Below are 23,701 nucleotides of genomic sequence, written 5' to 3'. Positions count from 1 at the left end.
AATCTTAAACCTAAACAGATTATTAAACTAAAAAGAGAACAATTCCCTTGCCACAGCCTCCAGAGCTGTTCCTGGAGAGCCAATAGCCAACCCTCCACCCTTGCCTGTGTCTATGATATCCCAAGGGACGCAATCCTGGCGATATCTCACTCCCCCTCACCCCAAGCTGTTACATCCTCTGCCACATTTGTCAGTGCCCAGTAGCTTCCAGGCTCACGTGAAAATAGAAAGGCTGCAAGATGAGGGAAGTGCTAATTCTTGCTAATAAACTGCTGGGAAAATCCTCCCTTCTGCCCAGCCCCAAGCTGCTACAAGCAGCAAGGGTTGGAGTGTGGAGAAAAAACTTCTCCATGCTCCAGACTCCTGCAGAACAGCCCCTGCTATGGAAGCAGAAAATAATAGAGGGACGTGGGAGGAGGAAGAGTCTTTTCACACTGTTCAAAAATACAAAGTCTTGCAGAAATAAACCCCTAAGAGGCAGGTTTGTCAACACACCTGCCAAGCCAGGATGTGATAGGATGAAGGGGAGATGTCTCCTGGGTTGGAAGGCAGGAGAAAAACAGAAGGGGGGTGCTGAAGCAAATATCAGTGGGGTCCCACAAGGTTCTCCACCGTTCCATGGCTTCAGAAGGGATGGGGATGACTGCAAATTATCTGGTGTAGCCAAGCCAAAGCCAGACTGTAAACAGGAAGATCTTGTGGCACTGACCGACCTCACGATAAAATGTCAGACAAAAATTAGCATCAGTAAATTCCAACTGATCCAAAGGGAGAGGGGGACAATCATCTTCCTGCACAGGCACGAAGAGGTCTGAGTGCAAAACAGCACTCAGAAAAGAGCCAGAGTCACAGTGGATGATGCCACAAAGCCAACGGCTCTCAGTGGTGGTCAAAACCCCAAATGTCAGGGAAGGATTTTCATTCCAGACAAGCCCACCATGGAGTTGCACACACTTCTGGCTCCCCTCCTCAGAGATGAAACAGCACAGAGAACGGCATCAGAGATAACTGTGGGTTATAAAGTGTTTTGTGCAAGGCGAGGCCAAATAGACCAGGAGGAGTCTTTAGCCTGAAAAGAGACATGATGAAAAGCAGATAAAATCAGAGCGGACAACCAGGGAGCAGGAGTATCACAGGAGCTGCAGGAGGGCAGGGAAATCACAGGGCAGCAGCTCAAAGGAGCAGCAGCGTGTTCTGTCATGGAGCAGCTGCATCACACAAGTCCCATCCTCTTGTGGAAGCAGAAGGTACCAGTGGCTTTGAGAGGGAGCAGGTGAATCCCAAGGGAGGTACCATCCAGGCTGTGGAAGCACAGCCACAGGTACAACCTCCAGCCCTGGGAAGGGCTGCTCCACCCTGCCCTCTGTCCCTGCCACAGAATCTCACAATGGTTTGCGTTGGAAGGAACCCAAAGCCCATCTCATTCCCATGGGCAGGGACACCTCCCGCTATCCCAGGGTGCTCCAAGCTCTGTCCAGCCTGCCCTTGGACACTGAGGAATGGGGCAGCCACAGCTTCTCTGGGCACCTGTGCCAGCGCCTCCCCCCCCTCACAGGGGAGGATTTCTTCCTAAGATCCCATCTAAACTTTCCCTCCTGCAGTTTCTGTCACTTCCGAAGGACACCAGGCCAGAGGCACCTGTGCTCAGAGCTCTCCTGGCTCTTGGCCTGGTTTTATTCATGAGAAGGATGAATGAGATGTTCCACACTCCAGCCCAGCCTGGCAGGGATGCAAGAGAAACGTTAACAGGCTCCAAAACAAATTGCGTGCAGCACTCGGGAACCAGGCGTGGGGGTCAGGGAGAGGTCGCTGCAGGAGAATTGGGAGGATTCAAATAGATGCTGTAAATATTTTTGCAGAGCAGAAAGAGCCCTGAGCACAGGCAGTGACCTACTTTGCTGTTCTCCAGAGAACGGTGACATGGCCAAGCCAGAACCCAAGGGCAGCTCCAAAGGAGGGCATTCAGCACACTGGGGGTCCTTTTTTGAGCAGAATAGTGGGGAGGGGTCCCAAAAACTCTTCCCACTGAACCAAGTGTGCTGGTGGGTGCTCCTCTGCAGCAGTCTAGAGCCTCACACTTCCCCTTCCTAAGCATCTGAGGAAAACGAGAGCAGAATTCTGTCTTATCTCTGCTACATAAACACTCTGAAAACACAGCGTGTTTGGCCCGGCAGTTTCATGGCCCCCTATTGCAATTCCTCCCAGAACAGCAAGGCCAGGATGCCCATGGGCAGCCAAAGCAACAGTTGTTGCAGTCCACAGGGCTGACTTTCTGAAAGCTGAGAAATGTCCAAGCTGGTAATCTCACCTGGAGGAACTGATTACTAATTAGCTCCAGAGTCTGGTTCAGTGCAAGCTCTGCCAAAGAAGCATCTTCTCATTCACTTCCAGAAAATAGAAAACTTTAGAGACAACAAGAGGCTGTCAGCTGCAGGGACCATCCTTGTGCTAAACTGAGACAGTTCCTTGGACACATCCAAAGATTGCCAGGAGAAGCCATGGGAGAGCCATCCTGGGCCGGGATGAGTGCTCACACTTCACAAGAATCCCATTTAATCAGTGCTCTTTTTTTTCTGCCTTTGGACTCAGGCAGAGGCTTCAACCAGAGTGGCAGAAGGTGCCTGTGGGCATTTTTAACCTGGCTGCCACAGCTCCAACTCTTGCTGTGAATTCTAGGGCCAAAAGCCCTGTCCTGCCTGCCCAGCCAGGTGGGACTGGGAACAGACCCCACTGCAGCACAGCCCCTGCCGACCAAGCCCCCTGGAGCTGACATTCCATAGGCGCATCCCGAGTCTCTCTGGCTGCTGCTGTCCAGCCCCCAGCTTCAGCTTCTCTGCCACTTGAGAGCAGCTGGGACCCACCTTCGCTCCACATCCCGCTCCCAAACCCATGGCACAGCACCCAAATTCCTGCTCCCATGGGCTGTTTACTCAGATACAAACAGCAGCAGCCACACAGATCCCCCAGAAGAGCCATTTAGAGCAGACCTGAGAAAAGCCACGTACGTCTAACGCAAAGCCATGACCTTCCTAAGCAGCTGCTCCAGGTAGCGCCGCCTTCTTCCAGCTCTTCCTTCTCAGACGAGCCATAGGAGCAGGAGGCAGGGGATGGAAAATCCAAGTCTCCTCCCGCCCACCCCTGCCTCTCCTGCCGGCCCCCTGGCTCTGGCAGGATATTTTTGTGTGAGTCCTTCCATCTGGCTGCTCATCCATCACTCGTGTCCGCAGTGCCCTTACATGGGCAAGGCGGAGGAAGCGGAGCCACTGGCCGGAGGAAATCCTGAGTTCCCCAAAGTGGATCCTTGTGCAAACATTTACCCAGATTTCCCACGAGGTAGGAAAGTAAAATTTAGGCTCTTTGTGCCCTCTGGGAACCAGAAATGTGTATTTGCTGTCCAAACAAATTCTCAAGTGCTTTTATAATTAACTCCTTGCTTTCCGCCTGGGACGGACTTTGGGGACCATTATTCCCTTACAAAGAGGGCCAGGAGGAAGCTCACAGACATTTCCACACACATCTCCACACTCAGGCAACTGAGAAGCTGGAATTTCCCTTTAACAGCTTTTAAGCCACCTCTAGATTTGCTAAGTGAAGGGATAATTGAATTTTCCACTTATTTCAACGGGGCCAGCCCAGCTGAGGTCCCTTGAACATTCAGCAGAAGGTTCAGTGAACGTGTTCTACATCTTTGCTGCTCTATCCTGGCTCTCACATCCCTCACACACACCTCTGGCGACAGCTCTGCTTGTCTGCCATCACACCTACAAGCGCAGAGAGGAGACAAGGAGATGGTGCTGGACTCCAGGGACTGTGCACAAACCCCACAGCAGCCTGGAGAGGAGGGGAAACCCATGGGAGGTGAGGAAGAAGCTCTTGTAGCCGGCAGAGGCTGAGCGATAGCAGGTGGTTAAATGTGGGTGATCATCCACTGGCGGGATTTGTGCCCCCAGCCCAAGCTGCAGGAGAGGAAAGCAAAGAGCAGATCAGCCAGGGGCCCTGGCATCGTCTGATGCTGCTTATTGCCTGCTCCTGCCCTTTCTCCTCAGCCTGCCTGTAACAGTCCTTTCCTGCTTCTTCAGCCGATCAGCTCTGGAAAAGTGCATTAGAGACCAGTCTGCTGCGAGCTGGAGCTGGGGAAGCTGCCGAGTCCTGCAGGCTCCAAGCAGCTTGTTTAATATCTGCAGAAGGGCAGAAAAGGGCTGAGCACAAGGGCAGGCAAGACAAGCCATGGAAAGCAATGGCATTTCAACCTCTCCGGAGCCTGAGGGGGTTAGAAACACATCGAGCTGTAGAACAATAATTAGGAAACAAACCTCCTCTATTCAGATTGAAAGAGACAGGCAGGAGGATCTTGGGGCAAGGATTTTGTAGTGCTATAGATGAGGATAAATGACCCCGGGCAGGGCTGCAGTGTCAGTAATGAGGAGCAGCTCCTCATCATCCCGTCTTGTTGGAGTTGGAAAGCTCCGGGAGCTGTCGTCTCCAACCCGGTCTCTGATCCTCACACACACAGACACATTCAACATCCTCCTCGAGGGTGTCATTTCTGCAGACACTCCAAGCACAGCTGCAAAATGAGGCAGTCTGGGGAAAGCACTGTGCTCCACAGCCACCCTGCTGTGCCCAAAGTAACCAAAAGGGGTTATCCAGAGTTAGGGGGTCCTGAGGCACCTGACAGAGAGGACAGCGGGGGGTAGCAATGAGGGACTTAACCCCAAAAGCCAATATTCAAGGATTTTATTAATTACCCAGTCAGTGGCAATGTACTGAGAGTTAAAGAACAGACTTTCTTCTTTTCCATTTAGGTTTTTAGGAATACAAGATTGTTTCTCTAAGTCGTGGCAAGCGGATGAAGACATCTGGGCGGCCCAGGGCACAAACCCAGCCAAGGTCCTTATCTGCCAAGCAGGAATTGATACACACAATTCATCTGCACATTTCATCTGGCATTTGACGAGTGTGACAGTCAGAAGAGCCACACCAGTAAATTTAATCAGAACAAAGATAACACACAGCATTTATCAGGAAAAACCAGGATACTTCAGCAAGGACCACTTGTGAGAAATAGCTGCTGCTGCCAGGCACAAGAGCACGGTGGCACTGAGTCCCCCTGATCTCCTCAAGCAGCTCTTCCACTCTCACAGCAGCCCCTCCCTCACACTGGACACTGTAACTTCGGCAAAAAACCAGCCCCAAGCTGGAGCAGGGGCTGGGCAGCACCTACGGGAGTGTAGCTTTTTCCCGGGCGTATTTTAGCCCCTTGGCTTTGGGGTGGCTCCAGGGCTCAGCCAAACACTGCCTCACCCTCACACCCCGGAGCACGGCCTCGGTCCGGGCTGGGCTCGACAGAGGGACAGCATCGAGCCTCTTCCCACGAAGGATGTGACTGCTCCAGGGTCTCCAAACACCCCTTCCCCGTACGCAGGCAGCTCCCGACCGGCCCATTCCCGAGGTGCTGTGCCCACGGGGGCATTCGCAGGGACCCCAGCCAGGCCTGGAAGTGCCGCAGAAACTTTCCTCCAGGCTCGGGGCACGGGGAAAGCGGTGGGGACGGGGAACGGGGGTCCTGCCTGCCGCGCCCGGCTCCCCCCGGCAGGGGAACGGGCTCCTCCGGCTGCACCGGGAGCTCCGCGCTCCCGCAGCCCCGCGGCTCCCCACGACGGCAGCACGGGCACCCCGGGGACCCTCCCCAGCCCCGCAGCCCCGGTACCTGTGGGCGCTGCCATCGTCGTAGACGAAGGAGCGGTTGGTGTAGCACTCGGAGCAGACCGGCCGCCCCTCCGCCGGCCCCGCCGGTTTGTAGATCCCCTGCAGGCTCCGCTCCTCGCCCGAGAACGGCATCGGCGCGGCGGCGCGGGGAGCCGGAGCGGCGAGGCGGGGCAGAGCATGGGCGCCCCGCGCTGCCGGGGGCGCGGGCCGGGGGCTGCCGGCCGCGGGCAGAGCCAGCGCCGCCGTCCCGCCGCCGGTGCCGGCCGCCCATCACGGCGAGCCCCGCGGCCGCCGCCGCAGCAGCCCGCGGGCCGCTCGGGAGCTCCGCATGCCGGGGCCGGGCGGCGCCGCGGGGAGCGCGGCGGGGAGCGGGCGGCAACAGGTGCGGGATGCTCGGGGATGGGCGGGGCCGCACCGGGCGGGACCGGGCTCCGCCCAACGAGCACCGGCGGCCGCGCTCGCCACCTCCCCCGGCGCTGCCCCCGCCGGCCCCGCCCCGGCCCCCGCGACCCCCGGGCTGGGGCAGCAGCCGGTGATACCTCCCCGGTCCGCGTCCTTTGGCCTCTGGCCTCTGTCAGCACGACCTTTGGGTGGCTTGGCTTTCTTTATTTCCCTTTTCCCTTCCCTTCCCTTTCCTTTCCGTTTTATTTTTTCTTTTCTTTTTTTCATTTGGTTTTTTTTTGTATTTTTTCTACTACCCACACAAATATTTGTGTTGAGCGCTGCTGCGCCTCGGGGTTGTGCCGAAAGCAAACAGCGCGGCCAAGCACCGGGAATTCCTGTGCCGTGCTGCGCGGCCGGGCCGGGAGCGTTGATCTTCCCGGGGGGCCCTGCTGCAATAACACGGCCCCGCTGGGGAATGGCCCCGAGCCCAGGGACAGCGTGGGCATCCTGGAAACGAGCCGGCCGCCTCCAGAAAAGGGTTAACGGGATGGGCTCCGAGGTGCCTTCCCTCTCGTCCAAGTTCAGCCCCATGTGCCAGGAGGCGGGAGGTGCCACCAGTAATGATGTGGCCAAATGTGAAGTGCCCCAAAACTGTGTCCCCTGGCCACAGTGGGCCAGATGTGAGCGGCTGCAAAGGGAGCGGCCTCTGAGCAGCCCCGGCACACGGCAGCGGCGGCCGTGGGGCAGCAGGGCCCGGGGGTCATTCTGCCCCAGCTCGGGTGCGCTCCTCTCTGCTTTGCTTCTTTTTTCATTTCTCTTTCCGAGCCCAGGCCGTTGTGTGGGCGCTGGGGCGTTCGCTGTGGTGCCATTTCGTGGGACCCCAGAGCTGTACGGATGAGCAGATACCCCAATAAAGGAATTGCTCCCACAAAAACGCAGTGGCCACACAGCCCCTGTGCCTTGTGCAACGCGCCTCTTCCTCCTCAGCCACCCAACACACCAATGCCCCCTTCAGTCACACCCAGGGGAAGGTGACACCGTCCGCGCTGGCATCCCGCTGCTTCCAGAGCTTTGGTTTCTCTCCGGCAGCTCCCAGTCCCGCTGGCCCCGGGATACCCCACCCTCGCACTCGGCCGCCGCTCCCGGGCTCGCGTGATCCATCGGCACACGCTGGATGCCGCAGCCCCCGCTGTGCCACAGCCCCCGGATCCAGAGGGAAGTGCCCCCACTCGGATGCGCTGGGCTTTAGGCTTCTCGCCAGGGCTGGAGACATCGTTTCTCCCGCAGCATCTCTTCCTCCTCCTCTCTCTCCATATGGACTCTCCTACACTGGCAGTCACTGAAGAGAAAAGCAATTAATACTCCCCGTGCAATCCACCCGTGTGATGCTTCCCAAGCCATCCTGCTTTTAAGTGGGAAGGTTATTCTCCATTCACTAATTGCCTCACATTATCTGGTGCAAAACGTTAACGTGCAGCTCCGGGAAGAGAGCAGTGGGTGGCAGAGCATCGTATTGACATGCTGGGTGATAACACAGGCGTGGGGGAGGAATTATTTAAAACAGTTACAGTTAGATGCTGAGAGAAATGAGAAATGAAAGAGAAGGAGGCAGAAGAAGAGAACATCCCCATCCAAATGCTGAAGCTTGAGCAGCAGAGTGGGACTGGTTCCACCTGTCCCTGCCCTGGAAGGGCACTGGTGCCACCCCAGTCCCACCATGGACCAGGGCAGCTGCTCAGGGCACCACAGGGACAAGCTGAGCAACCTGGTGGCATCCTACCTTAGGAAAGAGTCCTTGTCCTGGGGACTGCTCCCAGCTCCAGCACGGAGCAACTCCCTGCATCCCCAAAGCCAAGGGGGGAAGGCAGCAAAAGGCAGGACAGTATTCTCAGCAAAGGCATGGTTCAGAATTTTGGGGGCATGGGGCTGAGCTGGTCCTTCCTGCCTCCAGCTGCAGCACTCCCCAAAATGCCACCGATGCTGCAAGTCCTCGCGTCCCAGGAGTCATTAACACAAAATACAATTAATCAGGATTTCATGCACTGACTATGGGACCATCCTCCTCCTCTCGACTCCCTCAGTCCCGACAGCTCTGCTGGGGAACCCCTTCAGCACCCCAACATTCCTGCTGCACCCCAGGGCTGTTTTTCTCCTGGGCAGGGAATGAGCAGCACACCCAGGAACGGGCACATCCCGAGTGCCATTTCCAGGGCCGGCTGCTGTGTGTGAACAGCTCTCCAGAGCAGAGCCAGGCTCGGGGGCAGCACAGGGGGGCTCGTACAGGGCTCCTGGGGAAGGCAAACCCCCAATTTGAGACCCCCCAGGGATGAGTGTGGGGGAAGGACCGGCTGCTCCAACAGATCCCAGCCCAGCTGCCCGAGGAGGGGCCTGGCACAGGACAGGGAGACTCAACTCTGCTGTTTCTGTGTCTGGGAGAACAATAAATAAATCTGTGGGAGGCAACAGTGGGATGAGTCAGAGGCGAGAGTGAGAGAAAATCATTTCTGCAGAGCACATCATCCGAGTCCAGCAACCCACAGGGCCCCAGGGATTCGTGTCAGGGGGGTCCCTGTCCTGCTCCAGTTCCCTCCAGTTCCTCCCTGTCAGGAGGGCGATGGGGACAGCCCCACCAGCAGGAGCCTTGGCCACGGCTGGGGGGCTGCAGCCCCTCCCCAGCCTGGGGCACCAGTGGGAGCACAGCTGGATCCATCCAGCACCTGGAGAGGATGAGCTGGAGCATCACTTAAGCCCCAAGAGCTGCACCCTGCTCCTCTTCCCCTCGTGACCTTGGGGAAGCTTCGCCTTTTTGGGTGCATCACACAGACACACAGGGACCCCCTGACCCCAGGGCAAGAAATGCTCCAGCTGAAATTTCTCCCAGGAGAAATGCCCAGTGCTGCTGAGCAGTCACGGAGTCAGGAACAGGGACACTGGATCTGCTCCCAGCTGGAAATGTTGTCAGAGCGTGGATGGGATTTAATCAGAGCCTGATTCGAGACTCCGACGTTGTGGATGTTGTGCATGTCAAATGAATTTCATGTGAATCTCCATTTGCCAGGCACAAATACAGCCCCAGTCTGGCTGCAGGGAATGAAAGGGTGAGGCAAAAAGCACCAAAAAAGGATCAAAAAATCAAATCACAAGGCACGCTCTGAGAATTAGTAACAACAGGGAAACTTCTGGTCCACTGCAAAATAAGCAACTTTCCTGTCAAGTTGACATCTTGGCAGGGAGACCACTTGGGGAACCTCCTTGGCCCTGTGGCCTCACAACTCAACGTTTCACACAAGTTTATGCTGTTTCCACTCGGCTCACGTTTTAACTCAGCATTGCTGAGGCTGAATGCAGCACTTGCAGAACACACAGGGGGTTGAGGCTGTCGTTATCCAGGAACACAGAGGTAGGGAGCTGTCAAAGCTGTCACTAATCTCAAGAAGGAACAAACATACCATAAAAAAGGAGAGAGCTCTGTAACTCCCAGACTGACGGAAAGTGTGCCAAGAAAGAAATGCAAAGAAAAAAGAAGAATGCAGGAAACTTAGCTATAAAAACATGGTTTTAGTCTCATCAAGCGAGCCATTGAATCAGGAGCAAAGACACCTTCATCTGCACACCAGGAGCCACAGGAGCTGTTTGTCTGCTGTGCCAGTGCTCAGCTTTGTTGGCTTGGTTTTCAGTTTTCTACTTAATACCCAAAGGGACATTAAATATCAAATAACAAGTGCAACAAACACTGTAGAACTCTTACAAAGCCTCTTCTTCCATCATTTCCCAAACCCCACAGAGAATATAAGGTGAGGAACTGCCTGCAAGAGCTGAATCATGTCTTCAAGCACAAACATTGCTATTAGGTGACTAAGGCCTAAACACCCATCTCTATTTATTGCAACTGATGCTGTTATTAAAAACCAGACATGTCCCTCCACAGCCCCTCGTGCTCTCAGGTCTGCGTGTGCTGGTGAAACACTGCAAGAGGCAGCTCGGAATAACGGGGATCCTTTGTGTAGCATCCAAAACACGTTGGAGACCTGGGAGTGCTTTGTGCTCACAGAGCATTCTGGCTGTGGGGATAAGGGGTATCTCTGAGCCTTAGAATCAGACAGGTGAATCTGTGAGGGCACAGGGAATGCCTCGTGGAAAGGGAGGTTGTGCCAGGTGGGTTCCACAGAGGGGTTCTCACCTGTCTCTGGAGCAGCAGGCAGCAAGTGAAAGTTTGAGAACCTGTGGGAATCAACCTGGCTTTTGGGAAGAGCCTGAGAGCAGGGTTAGCGTGGTGGGCATGGAGAGGGGTGTCCACCCTGCAGAGAAGGACATCTAGGGCAGGCTGAGCTCAAGCTTTTACACTTGAACAAATTTATATTGGGAAACCCAATTTTCCCTGGATTTTCTCCCTCAATCCCATCCATCCGCCCTCTCCTGCTCCATCTCCTGAGAACGGTGCGTCATCCAAAGCCTTCACATTTTCACTAAGTGAAGTCGAGCAGAGCTGAGGGAAGCCAGGCTCTGCTCCCCCTTCCAAATGTTCCCAGCATTGGGAGGGAAGCCAGGAGACTTTAGGAGATGCTTTAAGGAGCTGCAGGTTCGGCTGCTCCCCTGCAGCACCCACTGCCTGCCCCAGGGTCCTCCTGCTCAACAGCACCCTCCTGGCAGCTCTGCTTTGGTCTTTGGATATCACAAATCATGCCCTCTCCAAAAAATCAAACCCCAGCACCCTTCAGCCTGAACACTCACAGCTTTAGGACAGGTCAAGTTGCCCAGAGCGTTACATGCCTGCTCCTGTAATGAGGTTTGCTTGGACATAAAATTTAAAGAAAATGTGAAAACATCCCACAGAAAGCACATTCTAGCCCTGTGGCTCAGGAAAACCTGCTCTCCTGGTTGATTGCATGATTTACAACCCCAAGACTGTGCGGGGTCTCAGTGCAGCTGTAGGAACAGCGTTCCTACCCCCACTGACCTGACTTCAGCCATTCCAGGCTCCTGAATTCACCCTTCTCCAGGAAACTCTTGGATCTCCCTGGGATCAAGGATTTCCCCAAATGAGCTTCACGTCACCCATCTGAAAAGTGAGATAAGGTCACACATGAGCTGCTGGGTGTTGTATTTGCTTGAAACCTGGGTTTAAAGGCCATGGAGGGACCACCCCTAGGCAAACCTCCTGGAGCTGAGGGACTCTGTTATTTTCCCCTTCAGCAGTCTTTGCCTTGCTGTTCCTCAGCTTCCTCTCAGTGGGAATCCATCAGGCTTTGTGGATAAATAAAAACCCACATCCAAGAGCTGCCTGTGCCCTGGCTGGGCTCAGGGAGTGTTAATTTTCTATTAACTTGGTATCAAAGTTGCTGCTGCCACCACAGAGCAATGCTAAAGGAATGACTTCGGCAGTGCTGCCAGCACCACGCTGGGCCTAATTGCACTGGGGATGATACACATGTGGGGCTTATTGTTATTATTATTTTATTATTCTAAAGATACTCAATTTTTAATGTAAGAGGTTTCAAACACTGGCATTTATTTGCTGATTAAATGATTTAGCTGGAGACAGAATATCTTCAAAGAAGGATATTTTTTTCCCCCAGAATGGGTATCTGGAGTTGCATGGCTGTTTTACCGTGCGTGAAAAATATTTCCTTATTAGCCTTTTATTTCAGGGCACACATTTAACTGACACTTCCCGTGCTGACAGCTCACCCAGCTTCAAAGAACAACTTCTGTGAGGATTGCAGAGTGTGAGGCTGGGCCAGATGAAGCTGTGTCCCAGCTGACACACAAGCTCTGGGGAAGGAGTTTTTCCTCTTTTTGGAGAGCCTGAAGCAGAAATCCACACTGGGACCTGCACATTGTGAATGTTTTGGGGTTTTTCAGTGGGGTAAGATGAACTTCCAAGCTGTGAGCAGATTTTGGGAACCTGGTTTCTTCTGTAATTCCTCTATTCCCTCTATCAACACAGCTGGGAGAGCTGAGCAGCTCAGCAAGAGCTGGGGATTAACCCTGGACCCCTCAAGGCAGAAATCAAAGCTCTTGTCCATCTCCCTGGGACATTGGGCTAATCCAGGCTGCCCTAAGGACGCTCCAGGGAGCCTTGCAATGGCCCAGCCAAGACAAACCACAGCAGTGCTGTGTTCTCCTTTCACCCAAGGCTGCAGAACAGAAATGCACCCTGACCTCTGAGAAACCTTTTCAAAATTGAAAAGAAATCACGATCTCCCTGCTCTCCCTTGGAGGCTGGAGTTCCCACAAGGCTGAAACCTCCCACCTCAATCTACCCCTCCAACAGCAGCACTGCCATCACCCAACCCTTCCCTGCCCTCCCAGGGCACTGCTGGGGACCCACAAACCCCTCTCTCCTCAGTGCTGCACAGCCCCACTGCCAAAGCCAACTCCCCCCTGCTGACACCTCCATCCTGTTTGTGGTGTCTTTGGCACTTCCCCCTGCAGCACTTCCAGGCCCCTGTGGCTCCCCAGCCCCGTCAGCTCCGGCACAGCCGTGACTGAGCCAACAGCAACACAGAGAGGCTCTGGAGCAGCCCAAGGCAGAGCCTGTCCAGGAGTAGAGCCCCAGGTGCTGGAGCCAGCCTGGCCTTGGGGTGTCCTTCACGACCCCACACAAGGCAAACCCAAAAGTTCATGCCCAAAGCTCCAGCTCAGGAGATGCAGAGTGCTCAGCACAGGGGTCAGCTGCCCCGGACTGGGGAGCCAACACCACAATGGCACAGCTGTGGAAAACACAACCCCCAGGGCCAGCAGCAAAGCAGCAGATTAAGAACAGACTCACAACAGTACCGGGGATTGCTTCCACCAAGTGAGCCCCAGAATTTGCTTCACTTATCTCTCAGTGTCAGAAATTAATAAAGGGAAAGGCCAGGGTTTTGTTTGTTTTGTGTTTTCTGTGGCTGCAACACGATCAGCCCCTGGGATCACCTTTCCTCCGCCCAGGCAGGTGAGGTGGAAGCCACAGGCTGCAGATACTGGGCAGTAACTGGATCCTGCAGACCCAGATAGATACAGCCACCGCCAGGAGAAACCGCCCAGAGAGCCCCTGCTGCAGGGACAGCTCCCAGCACCATGCAGGTAAGTGCTTCAGCCTTTTGCAGTTTTCACAGGATGGGGGTTGGAAGGGACCTTAAAGATCATCTCATTCCATCCCATTAGACCAGGTAGCTCCAAGCCCTGTCCAACCTGGCCTTTCCCTCTGGATTCTTACCCTGCCAGCTTTCACAGGGCAGTGCCAGGCCAAGTACCAAAAGTTCTCCTTCAAGGACTTGTATTAACTGGCACCTCAGGCCTTCTGTAACAGGTTAAAAATAGTCAGAAAATATTGATAGCGAGTCATTCTCTGGTACTTCCACACATGGATGCACAGAAGAGCTTTCAAAATGGTAACGTCCTTCTCAGTTTGGGATCTCACTGTGCCACAAGAAGTACATTCCTTAAGTTTCTAAGAGAAAAAGGAGCCTCACACTAATAACACAAAGACCACAGTCTAGAAGTTGTGATTGCTTTGCATGGATATATTGTAAAATGAGGGAAAGCCTTTTGGTTTGAGAGGCAAGAGAATTCAGTGTCCACGTTCCTCTTCCCCAGCTGACACTCTGCAGGCTCCGCACACACCAGTGGTGCTTCATCCTCTTCAACGTCTTGCTTTTCCACGTGCTGCTTTTTGGGGCAGATTTGCTGGAGCAATACTTCCTGCATTCCCTGCCTCTCTCTTACACCGACGTGAAGACTCTGGAGATCAGGGAGAGGGCCAGGAAGCTGGATCTGGATCCTCTGAAGGCCAACCTCTCCCACACTGGCAGCAGTGCAGCAACATGCTCCAATCAAGAGATATTTCTGCTCATTGTTGTCTGCAGCAGCCCAGAAAACAGGACAAGGCGCAACATGATCAGGCAGACCTGGGGCAATGTGACAGGCTCCAGGGGTTACAGCGTCCTGACTCGGTTTGCTGTAGGAAAGGCAGCTTCAGCAAGCACCCAGCTGGAGATCAATGAAGAGGCTCAAGAGCACCGAGACATCATTGAAGGCAGTTTCATCGATTCCCCCGAGACACAGACGCAGAAGATGCTGATGAGTGTGGAGTGGACGGTGACTTTCTGTCCCCATGCCAGGTACATCCTTCACACAGCCCAGGACGTGTTTGTTGGCGTTCCCAGCCTGGCTGGGTACCTGCTGAGCTTAACGCAGCGGGAGGACATCTACCTTGGGAGGGTGGTTCATCACAGAGTGCCTGACAGGGACCCCCAGAGCCCGGGCTTTGTCCCCATCCATCAATACCCCGAGGAGTTTTACCCGGATTTCTGCCACGGCAGCGCTTTCCTCATGTCCCAGGACGTGGCTCGCAAGGTTTACGTGGCTGCCAGGGAGGTGCCACTGGCGGTGCCCCCCGCTGCCTTTGTAGGAATCTGTGCTAAAAGAGCTGGAATCGCTGCCAGGCACAGCTCCCGCTTTTCTGGGGAGAAGCACATCAGCTACAATCGATGCTGCTATAAATTCATTTTCACCTCTTCTGACATGAGAGAGGATGAGCTATTTAAAGACTGGAAGGAAACGAGCGATGGGGAAGATTGTTCCTTACTGGAAACCTACTACAGCCTGGTGTCCTGCAAGGTTCTGACCTACATTGATAAGTTCAAACAGTTCAACTTGGATAGGATAAAAAATGAGGTCCTTCATTTTGTCAATTAAGGTTTAACTTCTGCAAAAAGAGTCTGGATTTTCTTTCATCAGCTGTGTTATCCTGTTAACATACAGTACTAAGGATGCCCTCCTAAAGTTTGCTCTTTTCCCTTCAACAGCAAATGAATTCTCACTGTTACAGTGTGTGACAGAGCAGAACTGGATGTACTCTGCCTAAGTACCTACAAGTGCATGCATGAAAGTAAAAAGGAGTATTCCAAGAGACTTTGTCCATATCCAGGGTTTTTCAGACTTCTGAGTCTTCAAAACTCCTTTTTTATCTGAGTGAGGCATCACCTACTTCCAAAGAATTTTGTAACTAAGGGGAAGCTTTCCATCCACAAAAGGAGCTGCCTCTGAGCAGGCTGGGTTACAGAGAAACAGAGCAGCTCCAGAGAACAGCCACTGAGCCATCCTGGAAATTCCTCAAGTTATGCTGCTTGTTAACATCTATCAAGTGACGAGATTTGGTTTGGGGTTTTTTGGTTTTTAAACCAAATGTTCAGCATGTTACCTCAATTCTCCAGCATTCCATTTCTGGTTTTTCCTCAGTTATCTCCACCTGTTACTTCAAGGAGGGGGTGACAAAAACAACACACTTCAATTTTGTCATTTATATCAGATACAGCAGCAGCATGTAATCCATATGGCAATGTACAGCATGGGGAGGGAACTGCATGTGAGTAATAAGGGGAAAGTGATCAATTAATCAATCAACACTGAGCTCAAAGCTCAATAAAATAAAGCATATGTGTATACATAAAAAAATCCCCTCGTTTGGCATCTCTGCACATTCTAAAATATTGTCTTTGGCAAATGTACCATGCAAAGCAGATGCTAAATACTCAGCACACAGAGTAGCCTTCAAAAGCACCAGCTGAAAACACACATGGAACAGGCTCACAAATTGCAGAACAGGTTTATATATTGATTTCTTTTACTGACATTTCAGCATATGGCTTGCACAGAGCCACCAGCACACAAAGCCACCTAAAATAACAGAGCTGAACTGCCCAGAACAAGTGCAAACTAAGGACTTCTACAATCTTTTCATTTCCTTTTTAGTGCTTTGATGTGTTTGCTGGATGCAGGATTCACAAAGCTCCCGTGCTCTCTGCAGTCACGAGACACTGCAGTGCATTTCTCACTGGCAGATGTTTATTGGGCACATTTAGGATAAAAGCAGCAGCACTGGGATGTAGGATGACAACTCTGGTACATCTTGGGTTGTGAGCAGCAAGGCACATCACCTCCATTTAGACAGCTTAGCAAACATTAAGGGATCCTCCCCAGCTCCTCAGAGCCCCCCTGGACTCCTGGGCAGTATTTCTGGCAGGCAATGCCAGCTGCACCTCTACCTACCACAGGCAAAACCAGAGTTACTGCATGACAAGATCCTCCTGCTTCCCCTGGCAGCACAGGGACGTGGAGTCAGTTCTTTCCACAGTCACAGCTGGCTGACACATTACTAAAATAAGCCCCAAAGCAGTAATTTCATGTTTTATTCTGCTCCCCCCAGCTACTCCTCAGATGTATTTCTCAAAAAGAACAACACAAGCCTTTGATATACAGTACCCCGTGGTCTCTGTTTATGGACAAAGACATGTCACATGCCACTGTAGTGCCCAGCCAGTCCTGATTCTCCCTCACAGTTCTCACATCTTCAGAAGAAGATTCCAACTTCCTAAGATGCCACATTTCCACACTCCCAGTTCATTCACTCCCTTCAACACAACAGCTTCACGTTCTTCCCCCTTTCAGTCTAACTCAGGTAACTAAAATACTACATTTCTTTAAACAACACTTAAAAAATTGTATCTCTGTTAAAAAATAGTGTAAACAATTCAAGATTTGGTTCTGAAGTAGCCTTGTAGTGCTCCAGCCACAAAACTGAGCTGCCATCCCACAGCACAGCCAACAAGGGAGACAAAGCTCCCAGGTGGGTTTGATCCCTACAGAGTGCATTGGTTTGTTTGTAAAAGGGCTAAAAGCTTTTTTTTCTTTTTTAAATCCTCAGCAGAAAATGTAAACAATATTTAGGATTATTTATTCCAGCAAGACTCACATCCAGCAGGTTGCAAACAAGAGAATCCAGTCCACACTCCCTCATGTGGACAGTGTCACTGGCTTATTCAGCAACAGGATTCTGACAGAACAAAGAGAGTGCTCCATGCAAGTGCCAACTCTGACAGGTAAAAAAATGAATTAAAAAAGAATAGAAATTATGGCAGCATCTGAGGTTACAAACCTTGAGGTGTTTTGGTGGGGTTTTAACTGAACTGTAACCTACTGAGAAAACACAACAGAAACTCCAAACCCAAGAACAATTTAACCAAACACTGATGAATTCTGCCAAATAAAACACAGTCAGTAGCTGGTAAGTGCTCACCTGGGTTACCTGTCTCATGAGACACAGAGAGAACTTCTGCCGTGACATTTTAGGGGGAAATATACAACAGCTTTTCATTTCCTCTCCTGACTCATCTCAAATAGAGTCAAAATATCTTCACATTCCTTTAAAGAGACAACCTCCAGTGTGGAGAGTTTTTACACCTTGTACCTCAACACCTGTGCCAGGAATATCTTTTGCAAGAAGGGGACCCCAGACACCAAGGACATTATTCTGCTCCTTCCACAGCTGTAGTAGAAACTGCCTTAACATAATAGGGGCCCTCGTGCAGGTAAGCCCTGAGCCTCAGGTAATACTGATTCCCAAAGATCTCTGCAATGGTTTTGGAGTTCACCAGGGCCTTCACCAGTTCATATTTAGCATCCTTTGAAGCTTTGTCAGGCTCCACAGATCTGTCCACAACGTACTCCACAAACCCTGGGCTGTCCAGCATCAGCTTCTGGGCCCATGGTTGATTTGCAATGGCCTAAACAGGAAGACAAAAGACATGAGAGGGGGGAAAACATATTAAAACCCCAAAAAAGCAGTTACACAGTAAGGTTTTCAGTACAAAGACAAGGAACAGGGAAAATTAAATGAGATATTCATTCCACCAGTGGTTACACAACCAGCACTTGAATCAAGCAGCAGGGTTTAACCCTGGAGAACAAGTACAGCTCAGTGCTTATCTTCAAAGTTTTAAGGGAATTATCACAGCAGTGCCTCTGGTAGAGAAGCAGCACCTTAGAGCACAGCTGTTGCCTTTTTTCCCCCTCTCCAATCTAGCAGAAATTAGCATTACAGACATGACGTGTCTGCTGCATTATTTAAACGGGGAATGCACGTGGGGCACGAGGAAAAAAGCCTTTTTCTGACCACTTCTGGGCTTTAACCAGAAGTCTTTGGCATTCACTTCGAAGAACTAAATAAATAAGTCTGAGACTGAATGGCAGCACAAGTCACTCCCTGATCTTTAAAAGCAGAAAGCACTCACAGTGAACACCCGCAAAGCCCCGCAGTGGAGATCAGGGAATGGCTGAGTACTGATGCTCCTGAACAGCTCCAGGGGCTGGCTGGACAAGGATGTGAACCAGGATTCAGTCATTCTTAAGAGATCCTCTGTCTGCTGCTCTGGCTACATAAATGACCAAAATGAAAGAGTTTGATTAGGATTATGAAAGACTTTCAAATTTTCAGGATGTGTTCAAATGTTTCACTCCCTCATTTAGAGCTACACTGTTAACCCAGATCCCTGGATCCAAAGAACGCTACAAGGACTGGAGCAGTTTGCCCCCACCCCTTAAGCACAAGGATATGAACCTGTTTACTCTCATTCCCTTGTCAATGAAGTCTTGACTTCATGTTTTATTAACATTTCAGAACACCTGGCTCCTTACAAACAAACCTAAACCTTTAAGCAAACAAATCAGGGAATTTCAAAACAGTAAATCAGTGACTCAGAACACTGAAAGCACCACAGCCACCCAACCTAGAGGCTGCAAAACGTCTTCTCACAATTACTCAGGTGTGTGATGATTTCATTCTTGGAGATTTGAATCAAAAACAAAGACCAAAACGCCAACTTACAGGCAAGTAAAGCAGAGATGAAATCGCATCCAAGCACCGAAGCCGTAACTCAGTGGGGGCATTCTTGGCCTGGTGCCCTATTTTGCTTAAGAGATTTTGAAATCTACTTCCTTTCAAAACAAAAACAAAGTGCTTTTAATTAATTCAGCCAGATCTCTACAGGAATACAGTTACCCATTATTAATGTATTCACTAGGTAAAGGAATACATTTTTCAATTCCTTTCAGTATCACCCCAAACCAATTAAACCTTGTATTCACTGAAAAGTTTTATTAAAGAAAAGAAAGATACTAACTAGTTTTCTGTAAAACCTGTTTGCCTTCCACATTTGATCCCAGGATTCCCAGTGTGTCCACAGCCACTCCAATCATGGTTGGATCCTGACTTTCTGCCATTTCAAAGACTTTTTCCATAAAGACAGGGTATCGCTCACAGATCTGCTGGGGACTGTCCACAATAGCCAGATTGCCAAAAAATTTAACAAATCCTGAGAAAACAAGTCCAAAAAAAGCACTGAGTGGAAGAACAACAACTTCAGCAATGTCAAAATAAAATGTACGTTAGTGTGAGACTGATTTGTTCCTGAACATGTGTTATTAAGTCTGAATAGTGTTGGTAAAAAGCTCAAAATAAAGACAGAACTAAGCAACAAGCCAAATATTTTGACTGTTGCTTAATTCATGATGTTTGTATTCCTAAAACAGGCTACAATAACACAAACTTTAAAGCTACAGCACAGCCTGTCCAGATCTTACCACTATTACTGAGGAACATTCCTCATGTGTCAGACTGTCCTTCAGCATTATTTAAATATCCAATATTTTATAGATCCAATCTAACATTCAAAATTTCACCTGAGCTTTCAAAAGAGAGGCTTAACAGTCCTGTCAGTTTAACTCATTACCAAAGCAAGCAGCAAACCCTGGCAAGAAGGAACACATGGTGTCACCTGGCAAGTAGAAGCTGGAGAAGGGATCTGACTCTGCCCCAAGGATGATGTTGGAGATTTTGTCGATGACTCCTTGCTGAGCCAGGTACTGCCGCCCATGGGGGGTGTGGGCCAGCGAGGTCACCATCTCTATGCACGTGGCCCTGCAACACACAAAGTTATCTGGGCTTATTTCAGTGGGTTTTGAAGTATTCAGTGATTAAAAAAAAACCCCCATACCCATAAGACAAAATCCTAACAAAAAAACAACAAGTGACCCCAAGTGTCCAACACTCCTCCAAGCTCATTCAGCTCTTTAGATCTGTGGAAGAACTTGAACTGTTTCTATCACAGCCAAACCTCACAATTATCACCTCACACTGGGGCAACTCCCTCTTGGCTCTCAAATTAAGGTATAAAGTATTTTACACTCAAGGCAGTTTAAGAAGAGGCAGATAAGAGCATTTTTCTGAGAAGGGTTTTCCAAGAAACACACACAACTACGTTTATTTTATCAGAATATTAAGAGTTTTAACAATGGGGGAAATCTCCTTGGCAAACTCACCAACATACCTGACCAGCACATCCTCTCCAGTCAGCTCCCCAATCAACTCAGGGATTAACCCACTGTTTGCACAGTAATTCAGAGACTCTGCTGACACTGATGAAATCTCCACAATTAACTAAAAAAAAGCAAAAAGGATGGCCTATAAAAACATTATAATAATTCACAGTGACAGCCAAATACATCCTACAGTGCTGATTAACCCTATATGTATTAAATATGGAATTTAATCATACTTTTATCATTAACCCAAATCTTTGCCTGAAGCAAGTCCAAAAGGAGTTCCAAGTTTACAGCACATGCATCTGACTTCTACTCACAATCAGTTTTTCCTGTGCTATTCCCATTAAGCTCTAGGATGGCTAAGTTGTATAATTTCTCCTTTGACAAACATCTTAGACTGACAGCTGGCATCCCTCCAGAACTTTCAGCAGCACTTCACATCCAAAGGTTAAGAGACTACAAGAATTATTTTACTTTTATTTTCAGAGAAACAAACACTTTAAGGTGTCTTCAGTAATTCTGTGGAGCCCTTCCAATGCCTTAAGCACTACAAGTTAGAAAATAAACAGTAATTCACACTTCTATACCATAACATGGGAAAGAAGTTATTACATCATGAGAGCCCACACTGCTGTAATCTTCCTACTCCTTTCTAGTTTTGATAAAACATAGACATGAAGAGAAGTGTGTAAAGCAGTGAGAAACACTGATTTAAAAGCCATAAAACCCAGCCTGAGAGCCAGCAGAGAACCCCCCCCCACCTCATAGACTCTGTAGCGAACAACGTCACTCGTGGCCATCACATTCCTCAGGTCACTCAACAAAGTGCTCCCAAACAAAGCCTCCAAACCCTCCTGGCTCTGGGCTATTCTCGACAGAGATTTGATAGCCTGCAAGCAAAAACAGGAGCTCGTTATGAAAAATGAACAAAACCACCCAGAGAAGAAAATCCGAGATGAACAGGCTTAGCTCCAATGTTCTCTGTGAACTTATTAACTATACCTGTGCATTTAATTTTAACTATAATTCAATTTTCACTGAGGAGAGCTAGTTATGATCACTGTCATCCAACTACCTCAGCTAGCAGGGGGATGGGACAATAAAGTCACGTTTACCTCTTTAGCCACTGCAATCTTCTCTCCACCAATGCAGTTTATGATCTGCCGTAGCAGCTCAGGGCTGTGCAGAATTTCTGTGACAGCAGCTGAATCTTCAACAATCCTCCCAACCTGATCACAGAATTACAGAAGATAACATTAAAACAAGCACTGGAACAGCTGCACAGAAAGCCAGAATCACCATTTTTTGAGCTTTTTGGATTAAATCTCAACTGGCCAACACCTGCTTTTAGCTGAACCTGAAACTTCCAAAAGTCCATCCCAAACCACAACACCCCACAATCCTGTTCTTTCAAATTAATGCAACAAAAGTTCCCACAGCCTGTTTGGTGTTTCCACAATCACATTTAAAGTATCCTGAATATCAAAATGCTGCTGCTTCTAGTTCTTAGAGCACCTGCTGTCAGTGCTGGCTTGGAAAGCTTTAACCAGGACACGGAGAAAAAGTTTTATTCACAAGTTGCTTTTGTCAGGACATAGTTTTATACATTGTAACTGACATATCATAAAGCATTATATACACACTGCACGGTAATTATCCTAAATGGCACGGGTGTGGAAGGACACAATTCCTGCTTTTATCACAAGCTGAGGCAGAAAAGAGCAGATGGGGACTAACCCAGAGCTCACCACAGAGCTCTGTCCCCTCCTCCTGGAAGAAACCCTGTACCTGCGACATGGTGAGGATTTTCACAGAGTCATCGGGGTGGAAAAGGCCCTTCTGCAGCTCTTCCCTGAGGTTCTGGATCACGTAAAGGGGATCCAAGGCCTGCAGAAGCCTCTCCAGGATAGAAACACACGCGGACACCTGTTCCCTGAGCGGGACGGAGACAAAACCGAGCTCTTGAGTAAAGGGAAACCGCTGTGCCACCTCCCGCCCCGAAACAGCCCAGGGAATGAGCCGGGGAGGCGGCAGGAATCCCCCGCTCCGGGAGAATAGCAGCGAGGGCCCGGCGGGGCCGGTGAGGCCCGCGGTACCGCGCCGGAGCTCACCGGTCATTGACGCCGAGGAGGCCGAAGAGCGCTACCAGGTGGTGCTCGCCGAGGCGGGCGCGGAGGGCGGCGGGCGGTACGGCCTGCACGGCGACCCGCAGGGCCCGCAGCTCCTCCAGCGCCGCATCCCGCCGGGCCGCCCGCTCCAGGAGCTCCGCCGCCGCCTCCGCCATCTTGGCCGCCGCCGCCTCCGCCATCTCCCAGGAGTCTCGCGAGAACTCACGTCGCCCGTGGCAACCGCCGGGCGGAAGTATCGCGAGAACTCGGGTCGGCCTTAGCAACCGCCTCGCGGAAGCATCGCGAGAGCTGCGGCCGCCCTTAGCAACCGCCGCGCCGTCGCTAAGGGCGCCCTTTGCGTCCGCCAAAATGTAAACAAAATGTCCGCGCGCCACGCCCCCCTCGGCTCCGTCCCATTCGGTGCGAGCGGAGAGGGCGTGGCGCCGTGGCGGGCGGGGCGCGTCCCGGTTGGGGGCGTGGTCCCGGTGATGGGCGGGGCGCGCTCCGTTGTGGGGGTGGTCTCAGCGGGCTGGCTGGGCTCTCACCCCTGAGGCGCGGCCTGGGGTCGCTTTGCGGGTCGCCGTCTCTTGGAAAAACCGGGATAAAGGGCGTTGTCGGGGTTCGGGAAGGGGAAGTGCTGATCCCAGGAGTGCGAGGACAGCCGGTCCCATCCCGGTGTTTGCCCGGAGCAGCTCCCTGGGCTGCGAAGAACGTGCCACCCCCCGATGTCTTCAGGCTGAATTTTCTCACCTTTTGCAAACAAATTGATGCCGTCACATAACTTCTACAACAGGAGCTGCTTAATAAAGAACTTTGTGCTTCCAGCTCTGCGAAAGATTACATCCCCCAATTAAATATGGAACAGATAGGCGGGTTCGGGTGTTCTGCAGCCTGGCAAGGAATGAGTTCTCCTGACAGGTTATGGGAACAGACAGGGGGACTGTAAAAAGTTACACAGGGACACAATAAAGTTACAGCGTGAGACAAACAGCGCTCGGCTCCTCTGCCCCGCGTCCCTCACAGGAGATTTTGGGTACAAACACCACGCCAGGACTCAGCACCTGCGCGCTGGTTTCTATCCAAAGAGCCCCGACCAGATGAAATCTGAGAAAGTAACAGTTTTATAGACGGGGAAATCAAAGCGAAGGTGACAAATGCCGTCAGCAACTCTCGGAGCACCGGGGACGGCACTGGGAGGATTCCAGTGCTTGTACTGGAGGGACAACCTGGAAATCCCACCAGATGCTGGTGCGGGCAGTTTGATACCAGCAGCGACAGCACTCGGGTGTCTGACCCCACTTTTGGGGTGCCAGTCCCTGCTATTTGTCCCCCCAGCTCTGCAGGTCAGGCAGGGG

General features: G+C 51.2%; 3 protein-coding genes across 3 annotated transcripts in view; 1 reads left to right on the top strand and 2 right to left on the bottom strand.

Moving 5' to 3' along the window:
- Positions 1–5,841, bottom strand: part of KCNT1 (potassium sodium-activated channel subfamily T member 1) — a gene marked incomplete at its 5' end in the record, with an annotated part of 77,414 nt that extends 71,573 nt beyond the window's left edge. Inside the window, one exon of the mRNA XM_082295480.1 lies at positions 5,711–5,841. Coding sequence (XP_082151606.1) covers positions 5,711–5,841 — 131 coding nt within the window. The remainder of the gene's footprint in view (positions 1–5,710) is intronic.
- Positions 5,842–13,611: 7,770 nt separating this feature from the next.
- On the top strand, positions 13,612–14,951 carry B3GALT9 (beta-1,3-galactosyltransferase 9; the record flags this gene model as incomplete). Its single annotated transcript, XM_082295301.1, is given in 3 exon segments — positions 13,612–13,626; positions 13,628–13,669; positions 13,672–14,951. Coding segments are annotated over 3 exon segments (1,161 nt in total). The 3' UTR covers positions 14,776–14,951.
- Positions 14,952–15,141: 190 nt separating this feature from the next.
- PSMD5 (proteasome 26S subunit, non-ATPase 5) lies at positions 15,142–22,546 on the bottom strand (the record flags this gene model as incomplete). The annotated part of the gene is made up of 10 exons (XM_082295300.1): positions 15,142–17,642; positions 18,150–18,290; positions 18,743–18,852; positions 19,038–19,229; positions 19,692–19,834; positions 20,244–20,353; positions 21,000–21,128; positions 21,354–21,467; positions 22,027–22,171; positions 22,350–22,546. The coding sequence occupies 10 exons, from the start codon at positions 22,544–22,546 to the stop codon at positions 17,385–17,387; spliced, it is 1,539 nt and encodes a 512-aa protein (XP_082151426.1). The 3' UTR covers positions 15,142–17,384.
- Positions 22,547–23,701: the final 1,155 nt, after the last annotated feature.

This window comes from Coloeus monedula (assembly GCF_965178545.1).
Source record: "Coloeus monedula genome assembly, chromosome: 21".
Classification (NCBI taxonomy): domain Eukaryota; kingdom Metazoa; phylum Chordata; class Aves; order Passeriformes; family Corvidae; genus Coloeus; species Coloeus monedula.
Note: the sequence above shows the minus strand (reverse complement) of the source record. Positions and strands in the feature narration are given on the sequence as shown.